The 20422-nt window shown below is 46.6% G+C and overlaps 2 protein-coding genes across 2 annotated transcripts in view; one reads left to right on the plus strand and one right to left on the minus strand.

Annotated features, from left to right (window-relative positions):
- Positions 1-507: 507 nt before the first annotated feature.
- Positions 508-9946, plus strand: LOC126038418 (uncharacterized). Its single transcript, XM_049800140.1, has 8 exons — positions 508-1301; positions 1457-1672; positions 2264-2447; positions 2771-6022; positions 6746-6931; positions 7192-7364; positions 7687-7804; positions 9941-9946. Exons 1-8 carry the CDS (start codon positions 508-510, stop codon positions 9944-9946), a joined length of 4929 nt encoding a protein of 1642 aa, XP_049656097.1.
- A 2165-nt stretch (positions 9947-12111) lies between these two features.
- The window catches only part of ZC3H6 (zinc finger CCCH-type containing 6), a 29665-nt gene continuing 21354 nt past the window's right edge, over positions 12112-20422 (minus strand). Inside the window, exons 7-12 of the mRNA XM_049801035.1 lie at positions 20005-20118; positions 19321-19428; positions 18262-18515; positions 17101-17621; positions 16595-16834; positions 12112-14977 (exon numbers count right to left, since the gene is read on the minus strand). Coding sequence (XP_049656992.1) covers positions 13476-14977; positions 16595-16834; positions 17101-17621; positions 18262-18515; positions 19321-19428; positions 20005-20118 — 2739 coding nt within the window. The 3' untranslated portion in view covers positions 12112-13475. The remainder of the gene's footprint in view (positions 14978-16594; positions 16835-17100; positions 17622-18261; positions 18516-19320; positions 19429-20004; positions 20119-20422) is intronic.

The raw sequence follows: 20422 nt of genomic DNA on the forward strand, positions 1-20422 counted from the left end.
TTCACACAGATTCCCAGGAGAAAAGAAGGTAGAAATCTCTTTTTTTACGCTGTGAAGCTGCACCCGCCTCATTTCTTAACTGAAGGCGAAAGGGCCGAGGCCCTGCGAGGGACGCTTGTCAGTAAAGGCCGAAGCGGGAGCCTGGCTCTCGGGCAGGCCCGGTGTGAGCAGCGACCCCTCGAAGCACCATCTCTACTCACACAGCTGCTTATTTCCTCGGGTTTTAAGGCCGGAGCGGTGTGTCCCCACACACACAGAGCCCACTCAGCCCCCCGGGAACGATGGCGGAGGGCCGGGGGAGGGAGGCAGGGAGCACAGCCACTCGCCGAGCAGGAGGATTACGGGGCTGGAAGGGCCAGGACTGAGCCGTGCAGACAGCCGGCAGATTAGCGGACCGGGCCCGGGGCCTTCAGGCCGCTGAGGCCGGGCGGAGGCGGCGGCCCGGCCTTCCCGCGCCCGCCGCCTGCCTACAACTCCCGGCGTGCCCCGCGGCCGGGCGGCACCGCGATGTCATCACTGCCCTGCGCCCTCGGCGTCTCCATGGCGACGCTGGCGCATCCGGGCGGCGGGACACCCGCCTCCCCCGCCCCCATCCCCGGCCCTCAAACGCCCTGCGGACCGCCAGCAATCCCCCGGGGGGGGTGTACCCCCAGGGCTGAGGCAACCCCCAGACCTCCAGAAACGTCCCTGGCTGCTAAAGGGCAGGGAGGAGCAGAGAGAGACGCCCAGGGGCATGCCAGCCGCTGCCCCCACCCCAGCCCCTCTGCCTCACACAGGCCAGCAGCAGGCGCTTGCCTTCACCCCTGTCCACAAAAGGAACCGAGTTATGGTAATCAAGGTGTAATTAATCCCCCCCCCGACACACACACCCCCCCGCGGGTTCATATCCCTGCCCAGGAGCTGTCTGCGTGCACGCAGGCCCGCGGTGGCAGGGGCACCCACGTCCCCCCGCTGACAGCCGGGTGGGTGCTAGGAGGTAACGTCACCGTCACCGCCACGGGGGTCTCACCCCTGGGAACAGCCCGAGACCCCATCCCCAGCGCTCGTCTGCTGGGCTGTCTGCGCCTGGGTAAGGAAATACCAGCTCTGGCGTCCCTGGGCTCGCATAACCACGTAAAGGCAGGAGTACGGGACGGGGACGGGGACGGGGACGGGGCATCCCTGAGACGCGGCTGTGCCTTGGAGCTGAGCAAAGCCCCAGGATGCTTCGCAGGCGGGACGGCAGAGCTGGGGGTCCACAGCAGGAAAGCTGGGGGTCCACAGCAGGAAAGCTGGGGGAAAAGCCCACCGCTGCGGGAAATGTGGGTTGCTGACTTCATTGCCGGGAGAAACTAGACCCAGTAGCATTTTCAAAGCCAGAAGCTGCCATCCAAATCCAAGGTCGCTGGTAAAACTGATAACTGCTACACATTGCAAAGGATCCCAGATAATCCCAGGTTTTGTTTCCCTTTTCCAGGCAGCACAAAATGGAGCCTTTTTATCTCTATGACCTCGGGTTACTAACAGAAAACAAAGCTATTCAAAGGATCCTCTGCCCCATGGCTGCGCAGCTCTGCCATCTAATCCTCGCCCTGGAATGGGAAGATGGGATTTGTCAGGACTTTCCCAATTTAGGGGAGAATGCAGAAAAATTAGCCAAAGCCACAGAAGAGCTCGCTTCTGTTGCAAGAAGGTAAGTTTGCTGGGTGTCTCCATGGCAGATTTGGGGGCTGGGAAGGAGGAGGAAGGGATGGCAAAGAAACTGGCAGGGAGCCTGCCTCTCCTGCCTGGTGCTCCCTGCCTGCACCCCCCTGGAGAGGTGGAAGCATGAGGAGGAAGTGGATGGGGAACGTGAGGGGGGGAATAGGATTAGGAAGGGAAAAGGACAGATGGGACAAAGCAGGGATACGTGCTTGGAAGCGAGGTGGCAAAGCAAGCAAAACCTCAACAAGCAACGTTTAAGCTAAACACATCTTAAAGTAATAGACAATTGACCAAATGCTTCAGTGAATTTACTGAATGCTTCAGTAAAATTGGAGCCCAAATCCACAATTAGGCACTGGCAACTGGGTTATTTTGCTGTTACAGCTAGGACCTGGCAGATTGTAGACATCCTATCTTAAAGTGAATTGCGGCCACTGCAAAAGGTTCTGAAACAGTTTGCAAATACAGCTAAAATCAATTCAAGCCCAGTTAAGGTCTGGCGTGGCTAATTGTTGTGACAAAGCCCGAGGCCGGTACTCACAGGACAGCAAAGAGCTGAGCCCAGCGGCTTCTGTTCCAGGTTGGCTGAGGAGTCCAGCGACGAGGTATTCAAGGAGGAGACGTGTCCTGCGGCCGAGTCCCTCATCCTGGCAGGGAGGTGCATGCTGCTGGCAGCCCACAAGCTCCAGGTGCAGCCGGAGAACCCTAGCCACAGGGAGGAGCTGGCTGTGTCGGCAAAGAGGGTCTTAACAGACACAGTGAAGGTAACAGTGGAGGGGGGCAGTGCCGGAGCGAGCAGGGGAGGAGGTCAGGCTGGGATGCAGCAGTGGGTAAGGGTGCAGCTGTAGGGGGGACAAGAGCTGCTCCACCAGGACAGGGGCTGGGGCTCAGGGGAAGCTGTAGCTGGAGCAATGGTTGTTTCTTCACCGTGTGCTCACTAGGGCAGGTCTGCTGAGCAAAACGCACCTCTTCTCTTCCCTACAAGGGCTGTGGTGTCATCTTGGCTGCACAAGAGAAGAAATAGTGAACAGGGATTCTTGAGCCTTAGCCACACTGACCAGTTTTTCTGCCGTTTATTTCTGATTAGATCCTTCAGATGGAAGACGCTGCTGGGGCGAGGAGGATAATTCAGGCTGCCAGCTGGCTTTTGGAGTGCTTGAGCGTGCTGCGGGATGCAGGGGACATGCCAGGACTGCTGGCTGCTTTCCGGGCCTTTTCCGAGGCCCTGCTTCTGCTGAGCAATCTGACAGCAAAGCGCCTCGAGGAACTCAGAGATTGTCCTCGACAGAGGAGACTGGCCCAAACTTTGCAGCTCCTTCAAAAGTGCGTTCCTTTGCTCCATGCAGCCAAGCACAGCGATCTTAAACACTCCTGGGATCAGCAAGTCAACCTCTCCAAAGGCTATGCTTTCCAGCTGACGGAGAGGACCATCAAAGAGCTCACTTCCCTGCTTATCAACAATACAGGCAGTGAGCAGCCATGGGAGAGAAACGGGACCTTCTCCCAGCATGTGAGCAGGCTGCTGGCTCTCCTCTCTCACCCAGACCCAGTGCATCTCTCCGACAGTGAGTTCAGTGCTCATGTGGAAGCGTTCATTTTTTACTGCATGCTTCTAGCAGACTCATCCAGGCCAGATCTAAAGCTGGACCTGGTAAAACATTGTTGGGTTCTGCTACAGCTGAGGAAGAGCATCTGCAGCCATGCAAGCCAGCAGGAGGGATGGCCAGGGCAAAGCTGGGGAGAAAGCAGCCTGGAGGAGGAATGTCACACCATGAGAAAGGAGGTGGAGACTCTCAACCAGGCAGTGCTCACAGCTACTCTGTGCCAAATCCTCGACACCTTCTTAGAGGGAAAGGAGCCCCTGAGGCAGTTAGTTGAAGATGCCCTCAGCCTTGCTGGTACAGGGTGTTTTCCAGCAGGACAAGGAGGACTTTTAAAGAAGCTTCAGCCCCTCACTGCCACCTTCTTCACACACGCCCAGCAGATGCTCAGAGTGGCAGACTTTGTTCTGGCCAGGTGCACCAAAACCCAAACCGCTAGAGAAATCAGAGAGTGGGTAGAGTATCTGAAGACACTCCTTGCCAGTCTCCCTCCACTGCTCACAGAAATGAGCAGAAATACAGCCCAGACAAGCACTGCTGAGCAACTGCAGTCCTTGTACCATGTGTGGGCTGGAACAATAGAAAGCCTCTTGCGGTGTTTTGAGGAGACGGTCAGCATGCATGAATTCCTTAAGCTGTCCATCCAGGAAATGGCCAAGCACAGGGAATGGTGTGAAAAGGCCCTGGAAAGTCAGGACTCTGAGAGGCTCTCTTGGCACGCAACTCACCTCACCAGTTGGGCTCGGTGGGTGGTTGAAGCTACCACCAGGTATGGGGACAGAGCTACAGACCCCATTTTCAGGAATGGCTTGCTGGTTTGGGTTGAGCAACTAGCCAACTCCATCCTTGAGCTGAAAGCAGTCACAGCCCTTTGCCCAGAGAGACTCTCCTGCCTCCAAACTAGGGATGCCTTTTCAAAGGCAGCAAGCTGCCTGATGGATACTGCTCACCACATCCAGGACGTGCTGGATGGGTCCAACCACCCAGATATCCTCAGCCCTCTCCGAGCACAAGTGCGAAGAACTGATGTTGCAAAGGGGCTTGAATTCAGCCCATCGCGTGCTGGGCTAAAAACCATTACACATGAGGCTGCGTTGCAAGAAGACATCTTACATTGTCCGTCTTCACGACCAGGTAACTTACACCCGGATGTTGTTCCAAGGAAAGGAGATACGCACCCTGTCATTACGGCTCTCCTAGCAGCAACAAGAGTCCATGATATAGCAGCTGTCAACACTGCTTGCTCTGCCTTGCTTGAACTCTCCAACAGCTGTATTGATGCGGCAAAGGAAGCACTGCCCGTTGCTGAGTTTCCCCAGATGGAGACGCTGGGGCAGTACCAGAAGATTGTATTACTGACACCATGTGTTATTAGCCTGGCCAGGGAAACAGCCCGAAGGCAGCTTCATCGTCCAAACAGACTTCTCCAAATGGCACTCACACTCTCCAAAAGGATCTGTGAGACCAAAGAGTGCCTGGCAGCCGTGGCAGGCTCTTGGTATAGTCTGTCTCAGCAAGTATTTGGCTTTATCTTGTCTGCTGACTTTCTGAGAGGCAAACAGGCTTTGGAAGAGACTCTGATGGGTTTAGCAGGAGCAGTTCAGTTAGCAGGAGACATTGCAAGCGTAGCCTGCAGTAAGGAAAATCCCATTTTCCCCAATGTCTGGGAGAGCTTTCAACAGGTCCAAGCCAAGTTTTCACGTGCTCAGATGAACACCAAAGCATTACTTGAGAAAGCAGCGTCCTTCAATGGCTCCTGCAGGGTGGGAAAGGCCAGCCTGGAGCTGCACTGTGTCCAATGGGCCGTCAGCATGCACATCCTGCTGGGCGCTGTGGATCGGTTCATAGGCAAGGACATCCTGTTCCTGCAGGAGCTGAGGAGCGCCGTGAAGAACAAGCTTTGCTCGCCGAGTCTCTTGGCTGCTGTGTCCGAGAACTCCCTGAGGCTGCAGGAGGCCGCCCGGCTCTCTTACTTGTCCTGCCCTGAAGACCATGGTGGCAGTGAAATCCTAGCGCTCAGGGAGGAGATAAAGGTGCTAATGGAAGCACTGCTGGATGCCTCCAATACCCTCTTGGTCTCCCCACTGTCTACTGCCAGCTTGTACATTCGCTTTGAGCTCCTGCAGAGAGACTTGGCCCTTAGGGCCAAGGCATTGTTGCTCCACCTGGAGAAGGTCAATACTGAACACCTGCGGGTCATCCGAGATGTCGTTGGACCAGCCCTTTCCCCCCTCTCTCAAGAGGAGAGGGAGAGAAGCAAACAGGCCTTTGAAAAGAAGGCAAGTCGTCTAATGGCTAATGTTCAGTGGGTGAAAACCACCCTCCAAGACGTTCTGGAGGCCAATGCGCAACTGCAGTCACAGGCAAACCTGCTCTCCATCGCAGACCACCTCCTGATCCTCACATGTGACGCAGTGGGCAGCGCCAGCCAGCTCTTCCAGAGCCACTGGGACAAAGGGCATCTCCACCTAGACAGTATTGTCTGGTACTGGTCAGCAAAGGCACACTACCTTGTCACACAGCTGCGGGCCATCCAGGGCATCAGCGGACATACTCTGCAGCTCATCAGACAATGCCTGCAGAATGTGGGAGACCAGTGCTCTCCAAGACAACACAACAGCACAGCCAAGCTCTTCGCAGCCCAAGAGCTTGATGCTCTGAGCCACACTGAGTCAGCAGAAACTTGCCCGAGCAGGAGCAGACGAGGAAGTGGAGCTGTCAGGGAGGCACGTGAAATGGTACAGTAGCTTTTTACCCCGTCAGCTCTTACTGCAGGGTGATGGTCAGGGCTGTTAGTCAGTCCTAGTACTCACACCATGGAGCACTAAGATAAGTGATGTTGGCAGAGACTTCTGGAGGTCAATAGTCCAACCCCCTGGCCACCTTCACAGTTAGATCAGGTTGCTGGCTGCCCTGTTCAGCTGAGTTCTGGATATCTGATCTGATGGGCACTCTTGCATAAATAAACCCGTCTTCAAAACACTGTTTCTGAGGAGCAGAGGGCTGTACCGCTCTCCCTCCCCTGAAACACTACCTGTCTCTGCTCAGCTCCTCACCTCTCCACAAGCACCCTTTGGGACTACCAGCAAATCCACTCCCACAACAAATGCTGCTGGTTGTCAGGAGCTGGCAAAGGCTTCAGCAACACAATCCAGATCACTCAGCAGAGCGGTTTAGAGCACTTAATCATACTTCTCAGCCGCAGGCACTGTCAGCTCACACGACAGCTACCACCCATTTGGAGATAGCTCCAGGAGACAGCAGCATGGGGCACTGGGATTTTATAGTCCCACTGTGGGTGAAAGGGAGAGAAGGCCTGGTTGGGAAGGCAGAGCAGACCCAGCAAGGTGGCGGGCAGCTCTCCCATCTCCTTTACTCACCAAAAACTGCTTCAGAAACACACAGGTGGAGACTTCTCAGCATTGGTGCATCTGCACACTCCAGACTTCGAATCTGTTCAGTTCTTGTCTCAACAGCACCAGAACGGTCCTCCCAGCATCTCCTTTGCCAGCGGCCCTGCAAAGCACGGGAGAGAAGACAGTGACCCATGGCAGGGTGGCCCCAGTAAGATGTCCCAGGTCACCGAAGACATGGCAACAAGGATGCTTCACATGACTCAGTTCCTGAGGAAGAAGGGCCCCATCATGGTATGGAGTGCTTCACCTCCTCCACCCCAGCACATTTTTCCTCGAAACCCCTGCATTACCCTGCGCTTGTGAGAGTGGCACCAGCTACATTTATGTAAAGCACTAGAAATTACTTCCTCCTGATTAGATGTGAACTTGGCATCCAGTCCTTTCCTTGTTTCAGAATATATCTGGGCTTCCTGGATACTTCCCCTGTCTTGCAGGAAAAGCGGTCTTTTCTCTCCTTCTCTCCCCAGACATTTCTTTCTATTTTGTTTTAGAGCAAGGACCAGCTTGTCGCCTGTGCAAGGCAAATTGCTTCTGATGGGCAGGTGTTTGTTAAATTTGGCCGCATTGTTGCGAAGCACTGCCTGGACAAGAGATGCTCGGCAGAGCTGCTGTGTGCTGCAGAGCAGACCCACACCATCAGCAGCCAGCTCAGCATGGTGGCCAGGTGAGTTGCCAGGGTCAAGGACAATCTCTCCCAAGGCTGGTGGCCCCCTTCTCATAGAGATGTGCATGGTGGTCTCCAGATGCCCTTGTTGGATCTGGGTGTAGCCCTCAGAGTTCAGTTACAGTTCAGGTGACTCCCTCTCCTCTTCCTGTTGCTGTAAACAGCCCTTTCCTCCCCCAGTTTGCCTGCCTCTGTGGAAACCTGCTCTGATCACGCAGGGGACAATCTTCCGGTGTTGGAGTAACTGACAGAGTTCTGGCCACACAGGGGAAGCACACTGTCTGATGTTCTTCTAAGAAAATCCTTTAAAATGTCTTTTAAGGGTAAAAGCAGTCACTGCAGAGAGCAAGTCCTCTTCTGAGCTGCTGGTGAGCAATGCGCAGAACCTAATTCAAGCGGTTTTGCATGTTCTGAAGGCAGCCGAGGCAGCATGTATCAAAGTAAGTTAACGCTGGTGGCATCATATAGGTTTTGCAAGGTAAGTCCACGCTGTGGGGACCTCCTGCAGCCAACCTGGGTTATGGGAGGTGGGAGCTGGCTGCTGTGGGACCTCTTAACTCCAGCTGGGGGTAAACATTCTTACTGTGATGTTTTTATTTTATGCCTTTCTGTCTTTGTTTGCAAAGCCCAATATGCATCTTTCCAGGCACTGAATCTGCTCTGTCACTGCTACCAACTCAGAAGTCATCTTTAGCTGGTCCATTTCCCATTTCGTTTTTGGATAGGGGAGAGCAGCATAATCTCACTGGAGCCGTTATTTGGAAATAGTCATAGCCTTTATGTTGTCTCAGGATGAGCTTTGATCAAAACTCCCAAGAGCCTCCCTTGCAGCTGCCAATGATGGCTGATTGATCCAACTGTAAATAGTTTGTGAGAGCAGACTTTATCTGAAAGCACTCAGAAAACAAGTGCAAATACAACCAGACTCTCCACTGATGCAGTTTTATATCGTGTGCCCTAGCCTCCTATGTAATCCTACAACTTCTGCTGAGCTTCAGCATGTCTTTTTGAAAGAGACACGGTTTTTATTAGAATCCTATTTGATGAACAATCAGCCACAAGGGTGAAAAAACTCCTCCTGTGGTTAATTGCGTATATTGTTAAAAACTTGTATGTATGTCCATTTTTCACTTCGCTGATGTCAGCCTGAAGTAACCAGCCATTCTTTTATCTTGATTGTCTAGACTACAAAGTCCTCTATGACCTGGCTTTTTGCCTTTGGAAATTTCCCTGCTTATCAATAAACTATACTGCATTCCTTTTATCTCTCTGTAAGCAAGTTTTTAAGCACTTCTAAGCATTTTAAGCATTAAGAGGTAGAGATGCCACACTGGTTACACACACATTGATGCATTCAGACTTTTATATCGTTTAAGATATTTTAAACAAGTTCATGTACAACAGTATATTAAAGCATGCAAATATTTTGTCTAATAGGGTTTGCGACAGCCCCCACCTGACTCTGAAGAAGAAGAAGTAGCTGCTTTTTGCATGCAGTGGAGAAAAAACCTGTTGTGGCATAGAGCCAAGGAGTCTTTAAACTCAGACAGGGATGAATTAGGGCTTCGCAAGACTCAGGCAAGGGCTGAACCCACCCTGATGGCTATGGTGCAAGAACAATCACCTCAGACCAAGAATACGCCCAAGTGTCCAAAACCTATTAAAGGACATACAATTACAGACAGCCATCTGTAAAAACAGGAAGGGACTTCTGCTGGAGGGACCCGCATTGCTAACTGGCCTTGGCAGAAAGAACATAGCCCGTGCTGCACTCCTTCCAGCTCACATCTCTTCTGCTAGAGCTGCTCTTGCAGGAGGACTGAAAGTGCAAGGCCTGAAAAGGCTTTTGTGCGCTAGGCGCTCCTCTTGTGGCAAATTCCACCCTGCAGAGTCGCTGCTTCCTTTTGGCAACTGAACAAAGAGAAGAATAAGATGATGCCACACGCTAGTGTATTTCCTAAGTGGCCTCTCCTCCAGATGGTGTTTGAAGTTGAGTAATAAGATGTGATACCAAGCCACAGAGGACACAGGAGTTGGGAAAGAGCTTTAAGATCCCATGAAAGAGAAAACAGAGGGTTTCCTGTTGAGTAAAATAACCATTCACTGATCTTTGTTACCTGGCGCCCGAGTAATTTTCAGCCTGAAACCATTACTCTTGAATCCACAGCCACCAAGTGGAGCTACAGTTCTTTATATTCATATACTGCATGCCCCCATCCAGCTGCTAGCCAGCTCCAGCTCTTATGTAGTAAGGCAGGCTTTTTCTTTTCTTTGGCAAATATTGAAATAGAGAAGACAGCATTTGATGAGGTACCTTCATTGTATTACTTTCAGTGACTTCCAGTTCTTCTGTGTTCTTCAGCACCCAAGATGTGAATAGAAGGATGTAGGAACGCACTTGTAGCAGCACCAGCAAATCTGGCCGGAAGGAAGGATGAGGGGGTTCTGTAAATGCTTGTCTCCCGCACAAGAGAGCGTCAGAGCTGGGACGTCTTTCTCAGGCCCTGATCTTTAGCACAGTATCAACCTTTCTTAGAACCATGCCCTTTTTAGCAACCATGCCCTTTTTCTTCTAGGGGTAGCAATCCTAAATACCACACAGGAAGGGCAGCCAGAGATATATAACCCTACAGAAGAGCCAGTGCACTGGGTGGAGCTCATATGCAAAACATGAACTCGGAGGGTGACATGAAAAAGGCATTACAAAAGCTGGAGGAAAGAAGAACTAATTGAGGAGGAAGACAAAGGGATAGGATCACTGACTTTTGAAATGCAGAACACAAGTGTAATTAAGTATTCTCTACTTTGCAAAAATAAATTGATTTACTTTGCAATATGAAGGATTCACGTTAGAGTCTTTTCATCATGGCAGAAAAATATTAAAACAGGCTACCTAGGGAGGCTAGAAATCACCCTACAAGTATTTCTGCCATGGGGCAGCAACCACAAGGTGGTGATCTAGCAATGCTCAGTCCTTCTGAAGTGCAGACAGCAAACAAGGTCAGAGAAAAACATTTTACTCGTTGACATCTCCAGGACTAGCAGAAGAGGGGAGCATTTTGTCCCGCCTGCTGCCCCCAACTCTGCAGATCTTGCAGCCTGCAGACAAATGAGACTTTTCTCCCAAAATCCCTCTCAGCCCCAGGACCCTCTTTTATCCAGAATAAAACATTCAATGCTGAAGGATCACCCACCTCACAGCTACAGGCTTCCAGAGTATCCAGGACCAATGACCACTCCTGTTACCCCTCTCCACACCCACGCTTCACAGCCTCAGGGGCACGAGTTGCCAGCGTCCGAGGGAAAAGCTGCTCCGTGCCAGCATCCTGCACTTGCAGAAGAGATGGAAATGAGCCTGCCCTGTGAAAACACAGAAAACACAATCAGTCCGCACCGCAGATCAGACTTGACTTGCTTGGTGGCTGCAGCTCATTCCAGCCCACCTCGGTGTGGCAGGACTGTCCCCACCTGCCCCCTCTGACACCCCCAGCACCTTCCCCATATCAGATAGTTTAGTACTTGCGCTGTAGCCATCAACCTCCTCGTTTTGAGAGTGCACAGTAGCAGCAGGCACACCACAGCAAGCATAAACTCGGGGAAGAAACCTGCAACGAATAAAGCAGCAAGCACGGACAGATGGAGGAGCCGAGCAGCAGCCTGCAGACCCTTGCACCGTGGCTGGGGGAGCCCGCGGGGACCTGCTGGCTGTGCATGGCTGGATCTGGGAAGAAGGAAGGAAGGAGGCAGTTACACATGGAGACAACAGGCTGCAAGAACTAGCTGGCCCCTGTCAGATTATGTTTCCTTCTTACTTTGTACCCCTTCTTTTCCAAAATAAAGACCTGTATTGTATCTAAAGTACCGAGATGGCAGTGGATCTCCAAGGTTGGAAGCCAGCACTCTGCATCCCCCTACCAGAACACAGCCTGCAACTCCAAAATGGGTCCATAACCAGACCAATGGCAAACCACTTGTAATGCATGTCATTTTGCTCTTGGTATCAAAGCTTTTCCTTTGACTCTTATTTTTCCAGTACTTTCAAAAAAACACTGAGAATCCAATTCAGTGATGACATCATCACCACTCTACAAGAAGTCGTAGCTTCAGGTTAGAGCTGCACATCCTACAAGTACTTTCCACATCTAAATGTGAAACCACGCCTTTGGCTTCAATACTGTCACTTTTTCTCTTTGTTCCCCTATCAATCCACGTGCTATTTCCAAACTGTTTCTATTTTTCCCTGCTGTCCAATTCTGCTGGCTTGTTTTTTTGATGAAGTTCTTGAACAGCCAAACTTGTCACCAGATGAAGTACTAATAAGTGATTATGTAGGACTAACAGATTACTCCAAAATAACAACCAAGTTTCATGTCTGTTACCTAGTTTTCAATTATTTTGAGTGAGTGCAATTCAAAGTATCATAAAATTAAAACAATTTTTACTCTGGGAAATTAGGAAGGCAAATTGAAACCATTATTGCCTTCAGCAATGTCTCCTCTGCCATGTTTTGCACATGTAGAAATCAGCAGCTTCCCTCGGCTCATCCAAGCTCTGCTCATCCAAGCAAGACACTGGCAGTCTTGCCTATTTGTCTCACAGGCACAAGAAACCAAAACCTCAGAATTTGTGATAAACCACTATACTGTCCCAGTCGCAAGCATTACTTGGGCCAACAAACAGAAACAGAAAGGAAAAGGTCCACCAAGGAAGAGACTTAATGCAAAGAAACATTCCAAGTGGGCGGGAACCAGATGGCAATTGAGCAGACGGCAAATTTTTATTGTAAATGTAGCTAGCTAGGTATGACTACATTTCCTCTATATAAAAAGCAACCCAAAAGGCAAAACAAGAGAGGCTTTGAGGACAGTTGTGCTCTCCGCATGCAACATCTTCAGAAATTAAAGAACATGCATGACATTTCTCATAGCAATGCTGGTAATTGTAATAAGAGAACAATAATGACCCTCTCCAAATCAGCAGTCTGATCTTGGAACCACACAGCAAGCTAACTCCCCATTTGGATTCAGTACAAGGTTAGTTTAAAAACCTACTACGGTCTGACTGTAAAGTGGTGTAGCGACTGCACTAAAACCAGTTTTAGTCACCTTCAACCTGCAGACGCCCCCACTGCTCTCTCCCCGACGCTGACCTAGCTGCCAACATGTCAACATCACAGTCGTTACCAGACTTTAACTGTACCCTTTTTAATTTTTTTGTTAAAAATGTCATAAAGACACCATGAATACAAGTACTGCAGTTACATCAATACAAAAAAAGCAATACAAATTAAGCAGCTGAATACAAAAATACATTGAAATACATGAACACCACAATGTAACTTATAGCACTAATCAGAATTGTGTATGCGTGAAAAAATTAAATAAAAACCTTTTTTGTATTAGACAACTTAGGTATTCTTCACTTTTAACAGTAACTTTCTTCTAGTTATGTACTTCACAATTTCTTCTATATACAGCATAGAATAAAATACTTTTAAAAGATATGACATTTTTAATCCTCAATATGCGATATAGGTCTCTTTTACACTAAGAATATTGACTGCATGAATAAAAACTGTCAATGTCTTACATCAACTGATCTGAAAAGGAGGATCGTCATTTTCCTTTTAAATCATTTACGTAGTTTTTAAATCAGTTAGTACGTTTGGCTTGATGCGTCAGACAATCCTTGTCAAACAGCGTCTCTCACAGTAATGTACATAATATTGCTTGTATCTATACAATCATACAAATGTGGCAATCATATCTAAATGTTGTTTATGAAAGAGACAGCTCACACATATACAGGTCTTCGGACTTTCTGAATGACTTATTTACAATGAAAGTGCTTTTATCAGCTCTAACACAATACATGGGGGGGTTTCTACATGTCAATTATTAGTCTCCCTGAAATTGGAAAAGTATTATATAGAAAATACCACAGCTTTGCAAACACTATAGCATACTGTATAACTGCATGTGGTTCTGAGATTAGCAGCTGAAAAGTGTTGATAATTATAATTTAAAAATAAATAAAGCAAAGAGGTAAACCAGTTACAAAACAGCAGAAAACTGCAATATTCACAACAGTAAAAAGACTTAAAATCAATTGCTAACAAAACGGTGAAGCAGTTGGATCGAAAGTCTTGAAAACATCTTTTAATGACTTATCATCTGATTCCCCATTCGGATCACTATCCTGTGTCTGAGTTACCTGTCCAGGCTGTCTAACCTGCCTTGGGTCGCTGTACTGCGGTCTGATTAATCCTGATAAAGCTTGGATAGGAAGATTATGCACCGCAGGTGCAGCGCTGGAGTGTTTAGCCTGAGATTTACTGGTGCTGTTTGCTTTATCTGAAGTGGCTTCTGCTGATCCTTCTGTATTTTTTTCCACGTTTGAGGCAGCCTTCTGCAGTGATGTATCTTCTGAGAGACTGGGTTCATTTTTACCAGAATTTTTCAAAATACTTTTTTTCTGGTTCTCTCCATTCTCTCCTGAACTTGCTGGAGCTGTGTCCAATGATGAGCTGTGATCTCTCGGATCGTACAAACTAATACCGCTCAGTATCGAGCCTGGAGTTCCCAGCCTAACACCACTCGATGATAGCTTGGGTGCGTACGGAGGCAGAGCATCTGGGTCGGGTTTAGCAGTGGCAGCTTCCGAGGGCTGCGATGAGCCAGCAGCAGATCTGGCGAGGCGGGGGTCAAACTTCGGAGGGTGTGAATCCTTTGCGACTCCATGATGCGTATCTGCGCTCGACAGTCTGTGGAGTCTGGGATCAACATTTTTTTGTAAGCGAGGATCTCCTAATTTGCTTGAGCTACTGGCATGCGAATCTGCAGATGGATCCAAATAGCCACTCCTGCCCGTTAAGTTGTTTTTTGCCTTTGCAGCTAGTCGTGGGTCAACTGGCATTGCATTTGGGTGAGGATCATTTTTCAAATTCCGCAGTTTATTAAGTCTCTGGTCAGCAATGAGGGGAGGAAGAGGTAAATTGATTGAAGAGACAGGGTCAGGCTTAGGCAAAGGTATTGGGAGCAAGTCTTCAGGTGCCCACACAATATGCTTAGCAAAGTTTGGTTTCATCAGGGTAACATCCATTTTAATGTGGCTGAACTGCCTAAGCTGAGATCGGGGATCCCTTAACGTTACACCAGGCAAAGGTTCCAACGGTATCAGAAAAGCTCTTTCTCTCAGTTCTCTTTCTGAGTCCTCTTCATCATCATCCATCCCTTTTTGCTTGACCTTAACTCCAGTGTGCGCATGGTGTAAATCTAGCTTTGCTCCCCCAAGAGACGAGCTGGCATGACCACCTTCACTGACCTTGTGCATCCTGGGATCTCGTACAAGCCGTGGGTCCAAGGATGTGGATTCTGAAGGCTTTCTGGGGTTGGACCTTGGAGAAGCCCGAAGTCTCGGGTCAGCAGCCTGAGGCCCTGTGCCTTTTTCTTTTGCCAGCCTCGGATCAGTAGGAATACCAAGCATGTGCTGCTCTGTGGAATGTTGTTGTCGATTCCTAAAATTTTCACTTTGTTTCTTTAAGGTTTTTAGTATTGATTTAACACTGCTCCCTTCTTCCTCTTCACTACTGGAATACCAGTTGACATTGTCATCTAGGGGAAAAAAAAAAAAAAAAAGATTATTCAAGCAAATAATCACCAGGGAATACAACACACTTACTCATATAAAGGGTAACTTCTCAGTAAAATCAAACTGAAAAGACCTGATATTAAATCATCGCTCTCTGTATTATAACAACTGTAATCTAAAATGACAAAAATCAAGGAAGAACAGACATAACAAAAAAAACGTAGCTAGTTGAGATACTCCCAAACTCTGCTGCATTCTCTCTACATATTTGTCTCTCAACATTAATCTGGGAAAATAACCTGCTTTCAAACAATTATTTCTACCAGTACTAGTAAAAAAAAAACCATTTAAAATCTGAGTCTTGATGAAAATGACCTTCATTGTGGGACAGCAGAATGAAAAGTAAAATGGCACCTCACAGCAGTCTTAAAAACAGATCAATTACAAATGTGGAATTTGCTGCCTTATTACAATCAAAATCACAAGGTTTTGGGGAGAGGTCAAGATTCAGGAAGGGAAGAATTAAGAATATTTAATTTGCAAGGATAAATTCTCAACTATCACATGCAATTTACTGGAAAGACTTATCAACACAGCTGTGTGCTCAGGTCCACATCCTAAACTTGCTTACTCACTGAAGGAGACTAGTGGTCTACTCTGGCTCAGTAAAATGAGAAATGAAAGCGAAACCCATCAGCATCACCACTATCTGATACACAGTAATGCATGTTTCCTCAACGCTTCTTGTACCACACAAATATTCAAGAAGGAGTGACATGTTGTTGGAGGCAGCTAACAGAAACATTTTTCTGTTATGCTGCCTTCTGATAAGCCTTCTTCTCTAGACGGGAGGCCCAGTCACTCTAAAGCACTGGTGAGAAGTCTTCAGTTCAGAGCAGATTACTCTAAGTTGCTCTGGTTTTGTACGCAGCCTGAAGGGCTGCATCTCCACCTCTCTCTCATAATTTGATCAGAATTACATCAGCAATGTCCTCAAAAACATTTGATACAGCAACTGCCTTTTGGTCAGACAGAAGATGCATTTCTGGTCACATAACCTAGCAGCCCCAGAAAAGGGCACAGCAGGGAGCAGGCCAAGGGACAAACGTACTCTCTGTGGCTGAATCTGATTGGCAGGCTTACTGCTCTCCATCCTCCAGGTTACAGAAGAGACACTCAGATTAAATACTGCAAATTTCAGGTATCACAGAGGAAAAAATACTCCTCTAGAGAAATGGAATATGCAGAAAAGATCAAGAGGTGCAACTGAATAAACAGAATCTAAGATGCACTTGCATACTGGCAGTTAGAAATAATAACTTTTCTGTTTCAATCAGGGATTTAAAGTAGTAATGGAGTTATAGACAACAGAATCTTTTAGAAGTACAAACCATATCCAAAAATTATCCACAGATCTTTCTACTTGGAATTGGAATGCAGCAACTAAGTGTATACTAAAATCCTGGAACAAGTTGGGAAGGAAAGCAAGTATATTCAGCTGAAAATATTACTCGAGTTGGTACTTGCACACTCACAATAATTGCAAATGGTAATGTGATGAAAATCCAAGTCAAGAGATTTGTTCCAGGCTAATACATGGTCAGTAAGTACATATGGAACTCTAACAAAATTATCTTTACCTTCATCTTTGCTCATTGCCCTCTGACCCTGGCTGCTGACAGAGTCTCCATCTCTTTGATGCTTTTGACTAAGTCTTACATAAAGGGCCTTCTGCATTGCTGGAAGAAAATCTGGTACATTAATGGCTGGTTTATGGCCCATATGGCTACTCATGCAGTCTGACTCACTTCCACCTTGATGGGACTCTTGAGCCATGAGGTGAGCCTGGTGATCTGTAAATTCTCCATGCCATGTTCCATCTGTATTACAAAAAAAACAGTTAGCAGCTAACCTATACAAGCTTTTACAGCAGAGGAGATAAAATATACTCAAGCAAAACTAATGTGACTTATATTACATGACTGCAAAGCATCAGCTAAAAAAGCCTATATACTGAAGATACTTCAGGGAGTTTGGCTCTCTATCCAAAATTCTTTCAGCTGTTCAGCTTTGGAGCCATGATGTTTTAATACCATGCAACTGCGAAGTGCCATATCAAGGAACAACAATTTTTAAATGTCCTTACCACCAGAGTTATTAGCTGGCTGGAAGTTATGTACAGCTTGATGAGAATAGTAATTGTCATAGAAATCAGCTGGGTTCTGAATAGGCTCATAATTCATATTGGGCTGCCGTTCACCAGGCATCTGCTGGTATTGTGGCCCTGGAGGACAATGATTCTCTCTCGGCATATTCACCATATGTCCTTGAACTCCAGGGGCATTGTAAGATCCACCGAGACCCGGTGGTGTGAGAGGTGGACCACCTTGCTGTCCTTGCATAGGCATACCAGTCTGGTTCTGCGGTCCGAGAAAGCCTGGTGGAACACCCTGCATAGGAGGACTCTGTGGCATTCCTGGGCCTTGAGGCCCTGCGCATGGATGATGTCCAGGAGAACCTGGGTGCATTGGCGGCCCATTATGTCCTTGTGACATGCCGGGTCCTGGCCCTGGACTTGAACCTGGATTATACATATGCTGAGAATGTGGGTCGTTTCCCTGAAATGGTGGTCTTGGTGGTGATGCGCTGTTATAGAAGGTCGGTGGCCTGTAGGCAAAAGAAAATTAGTGAATCAAATTTTGCACCTACAAAGATGAACAACCTATTAGCTATTTTCTCCCCCTCCTCACTCTTACAGATGTCTGTTTGTACTTACTTGATCTTAAGTTGGATAAAAATGTGAAAGAAGCAAAATGATTTTCAAAGAGAGTGACTATATACATTACATATACATCATAACATGTGACAGAGCTTGTCTGGAAGTAGAACATTTTTTCAATATTAGCACATGCAGAACTGGACATTTGCTGCAACTAGGAGTTTTAGAGATGCCAAGGCCAAGAGTCTCCATCAGGAGTGTCCATTAGCTTTGGTCAAGAAAAAGCGAGCTATAAAAAGATTGTAGAAGAGAATGAACTTTGCTCAACCTGCAAATGGAGATAGGCAAGGCAGGCACAGAGGCAAAACAAGGGCCAATGGAGTGATTTTCTGGAAGGTCAAGGCTCAGTAAATTCTGTTCTATGGAAAGCATTAAATAAGTAACTAATTATGATAGCCGATATTTGACAGATCATTAACTTAGCAATATACTCAGAAGTATATACTTCTGACAGAAAGGAAGATAATCGTTTCAATATTTATGCAGCAATGTTTTAAGGAGAGTCTTACACAAAATTCTAAAACCTACTTTTTTCCAATTTTGTGTGCTAAATCCACAGTAGGCTTCACAACTATTTCAAAGAGAGATGGGATTTTCTTATATTCTCCTGAAGGATCTTGATAATTTTCTATGTCGGACTCAGAAAACGGATATTGCTCTGGCGGGGTTGGCAAAAGTCCAACACCTGGTGGTGGCTTAGGGAGAGGAACTATGCCACGCTTTCTAAGTTCCTCCAATTCTTTCTCATCTTCATTTTGTGGTTCCTCCTCCGTATTCAAAACCTAGAACAAAGCAATGTAGCAAACACTTCATAAATTTTGCAGTATATGCAAGTCAATTTAGCGTTGCACTTTCCATTTAAATGTAATTACCTGCTACAGTACTACTATGTATCAAATTCAGACTCAGATGAATTATAAATCTATTATTACTTGTTTTGCAGGACACCGATTCACAGCCAGGAAGAAAACTATTTCTGTAGCCAGGAAGGGACAATTTCACACAAGTCCATTTCCTTCAAACAGTAATTTTAAGTGACAGAAGTTGAAGGACTTATTCTAAGATTCGTAACGTTTCTGGTGTAAAATTCACATCATTTTTCTGTTAAGGCCTGTTGTATAGGAACCGGAGAGAGACACAAATATTCTGCTTTAAAAAAAGGTCAGGATTTCATAAATGATTCAGAGGAGGCACCTAATTCCTTTCTCCACCCTGAGTGCAGAAGTCACTCAGATGATATCTAGCTTCTAGGCAGCTAAAGGTAGACAACATAAAAGCCACACTTCTTGTTACACAGTACATGAAGATTTCCACAGAAGGGGATGTGAAAGAAAGTTCATGAGCAAAAACATGAGTTGTGAAAATAAACGAGTCTCATATGGTTAAAAAAGAACCGAGTAACTGATGGCAAGGGCAATTCCTGGTTTGAACCTGGTCACAGACTTACCGTGCTGAAGAGCAACAGGGAAGCTTAACATCATTAGTGTTTAGCATTACACTCCCTGAGAATCTCACAGAAATTTCCAGCAACCCCCCCCCATTCTATTTAGCAACAAACCATATGTTTACAGACTACAAATTGCTTACCTTATCCAACAGCTCTTTTGTTTCTGCAGTCAGGGGAGCATGAGAAAATTTGCACTTATCTCCTTGATAGCATTTGGCTCCTGTATGGTAGAACTTGCAAGGGAATTCATGTAAGCAATGTATTAAGGATTCCTAACAAAGGCTGGCTTCTAGTTTGCGCTGTTTGGCAAGCTTATGAAATTCAGCTGTCAACTATCCTTCAATTCTTCACCAGTACTTAATCTTCCCAAAGCAGTATGTTAAGAATTTTGAAAGCTAATAACCAACTTACCTCCAAGTTCCATTTAACATTCCACTAATAATTACATTACTGTGGCCTTAACATTATTTTTTACTTGATTCTAAAATTGTGATTAAAAAGATGAAGGTCTCTATTCCAGAGTAAAACACAAGTCCTTTACAACAAACAAGAACAGATCAGGGTTTTAAAAGTATGTGGACAAATACATCTAACTTCAACTTTCACTACTAAAAAGCCTTAAAACTGAAAACAAACCAGTAATTTTGTATGTATTTTCTCCTCCTAAGTATTTGAGCAGAAAAATAACCTTCTTGTAGAAAATCTACATAGTCTTTGGTATAGTCTCTTAAGAAAAGAAATGGCTACCCTTAAAAATCACTTACATCAATTAAGAGTAAATATAAACTTCCAGTTTAATTCAAGTATATATTTTTCTAAAGGATATTGTGCAAATAAATGCAGTTCTCTCCTTTGGTGCAGTAACCCTGTATGTAAAACTTGCAGATTTCCTTTTTCTTTTCAATCTCTGCATCATGATCAAATTTACACTGCTCTCCCTATAAATAAAAAAACAAGAAAAAAACATTATCTATCTGAAATGCTGAGTAATTCCATTTCATATTTAAAGAAAAACATCCTCCTTAGCTGAATTTAAACTTTTTATCTTTACTAACACAGAAATGCATTATAAGCATGTCCCTAAAAACTGTCAATACGGGGGCCTGGACATAGATAAACAATTCCTGAATTGCGATTCAAAAGAATATATGTAGTGGTCACAGAAAACAAGCTGCTCTTACAGTACCAGTTCTCTGCCTCCACCTAGCAATTTGCATTAAAAAGGCATTTAAACGAATACTT

This window comes from Accipiter gentilis, chromosome 5 (assembly GCF_929443795.1).
Source record: "Accipiter gentilis chromosome 5, bAccGen1.1, whole genome shotgun sequence".
Classification (NCBI taxonomy): Eukaryota; Metazoa; Chordata; class Aves; order Accipitriformes; family Accipitridae; genus Astur; species Astur gentilis.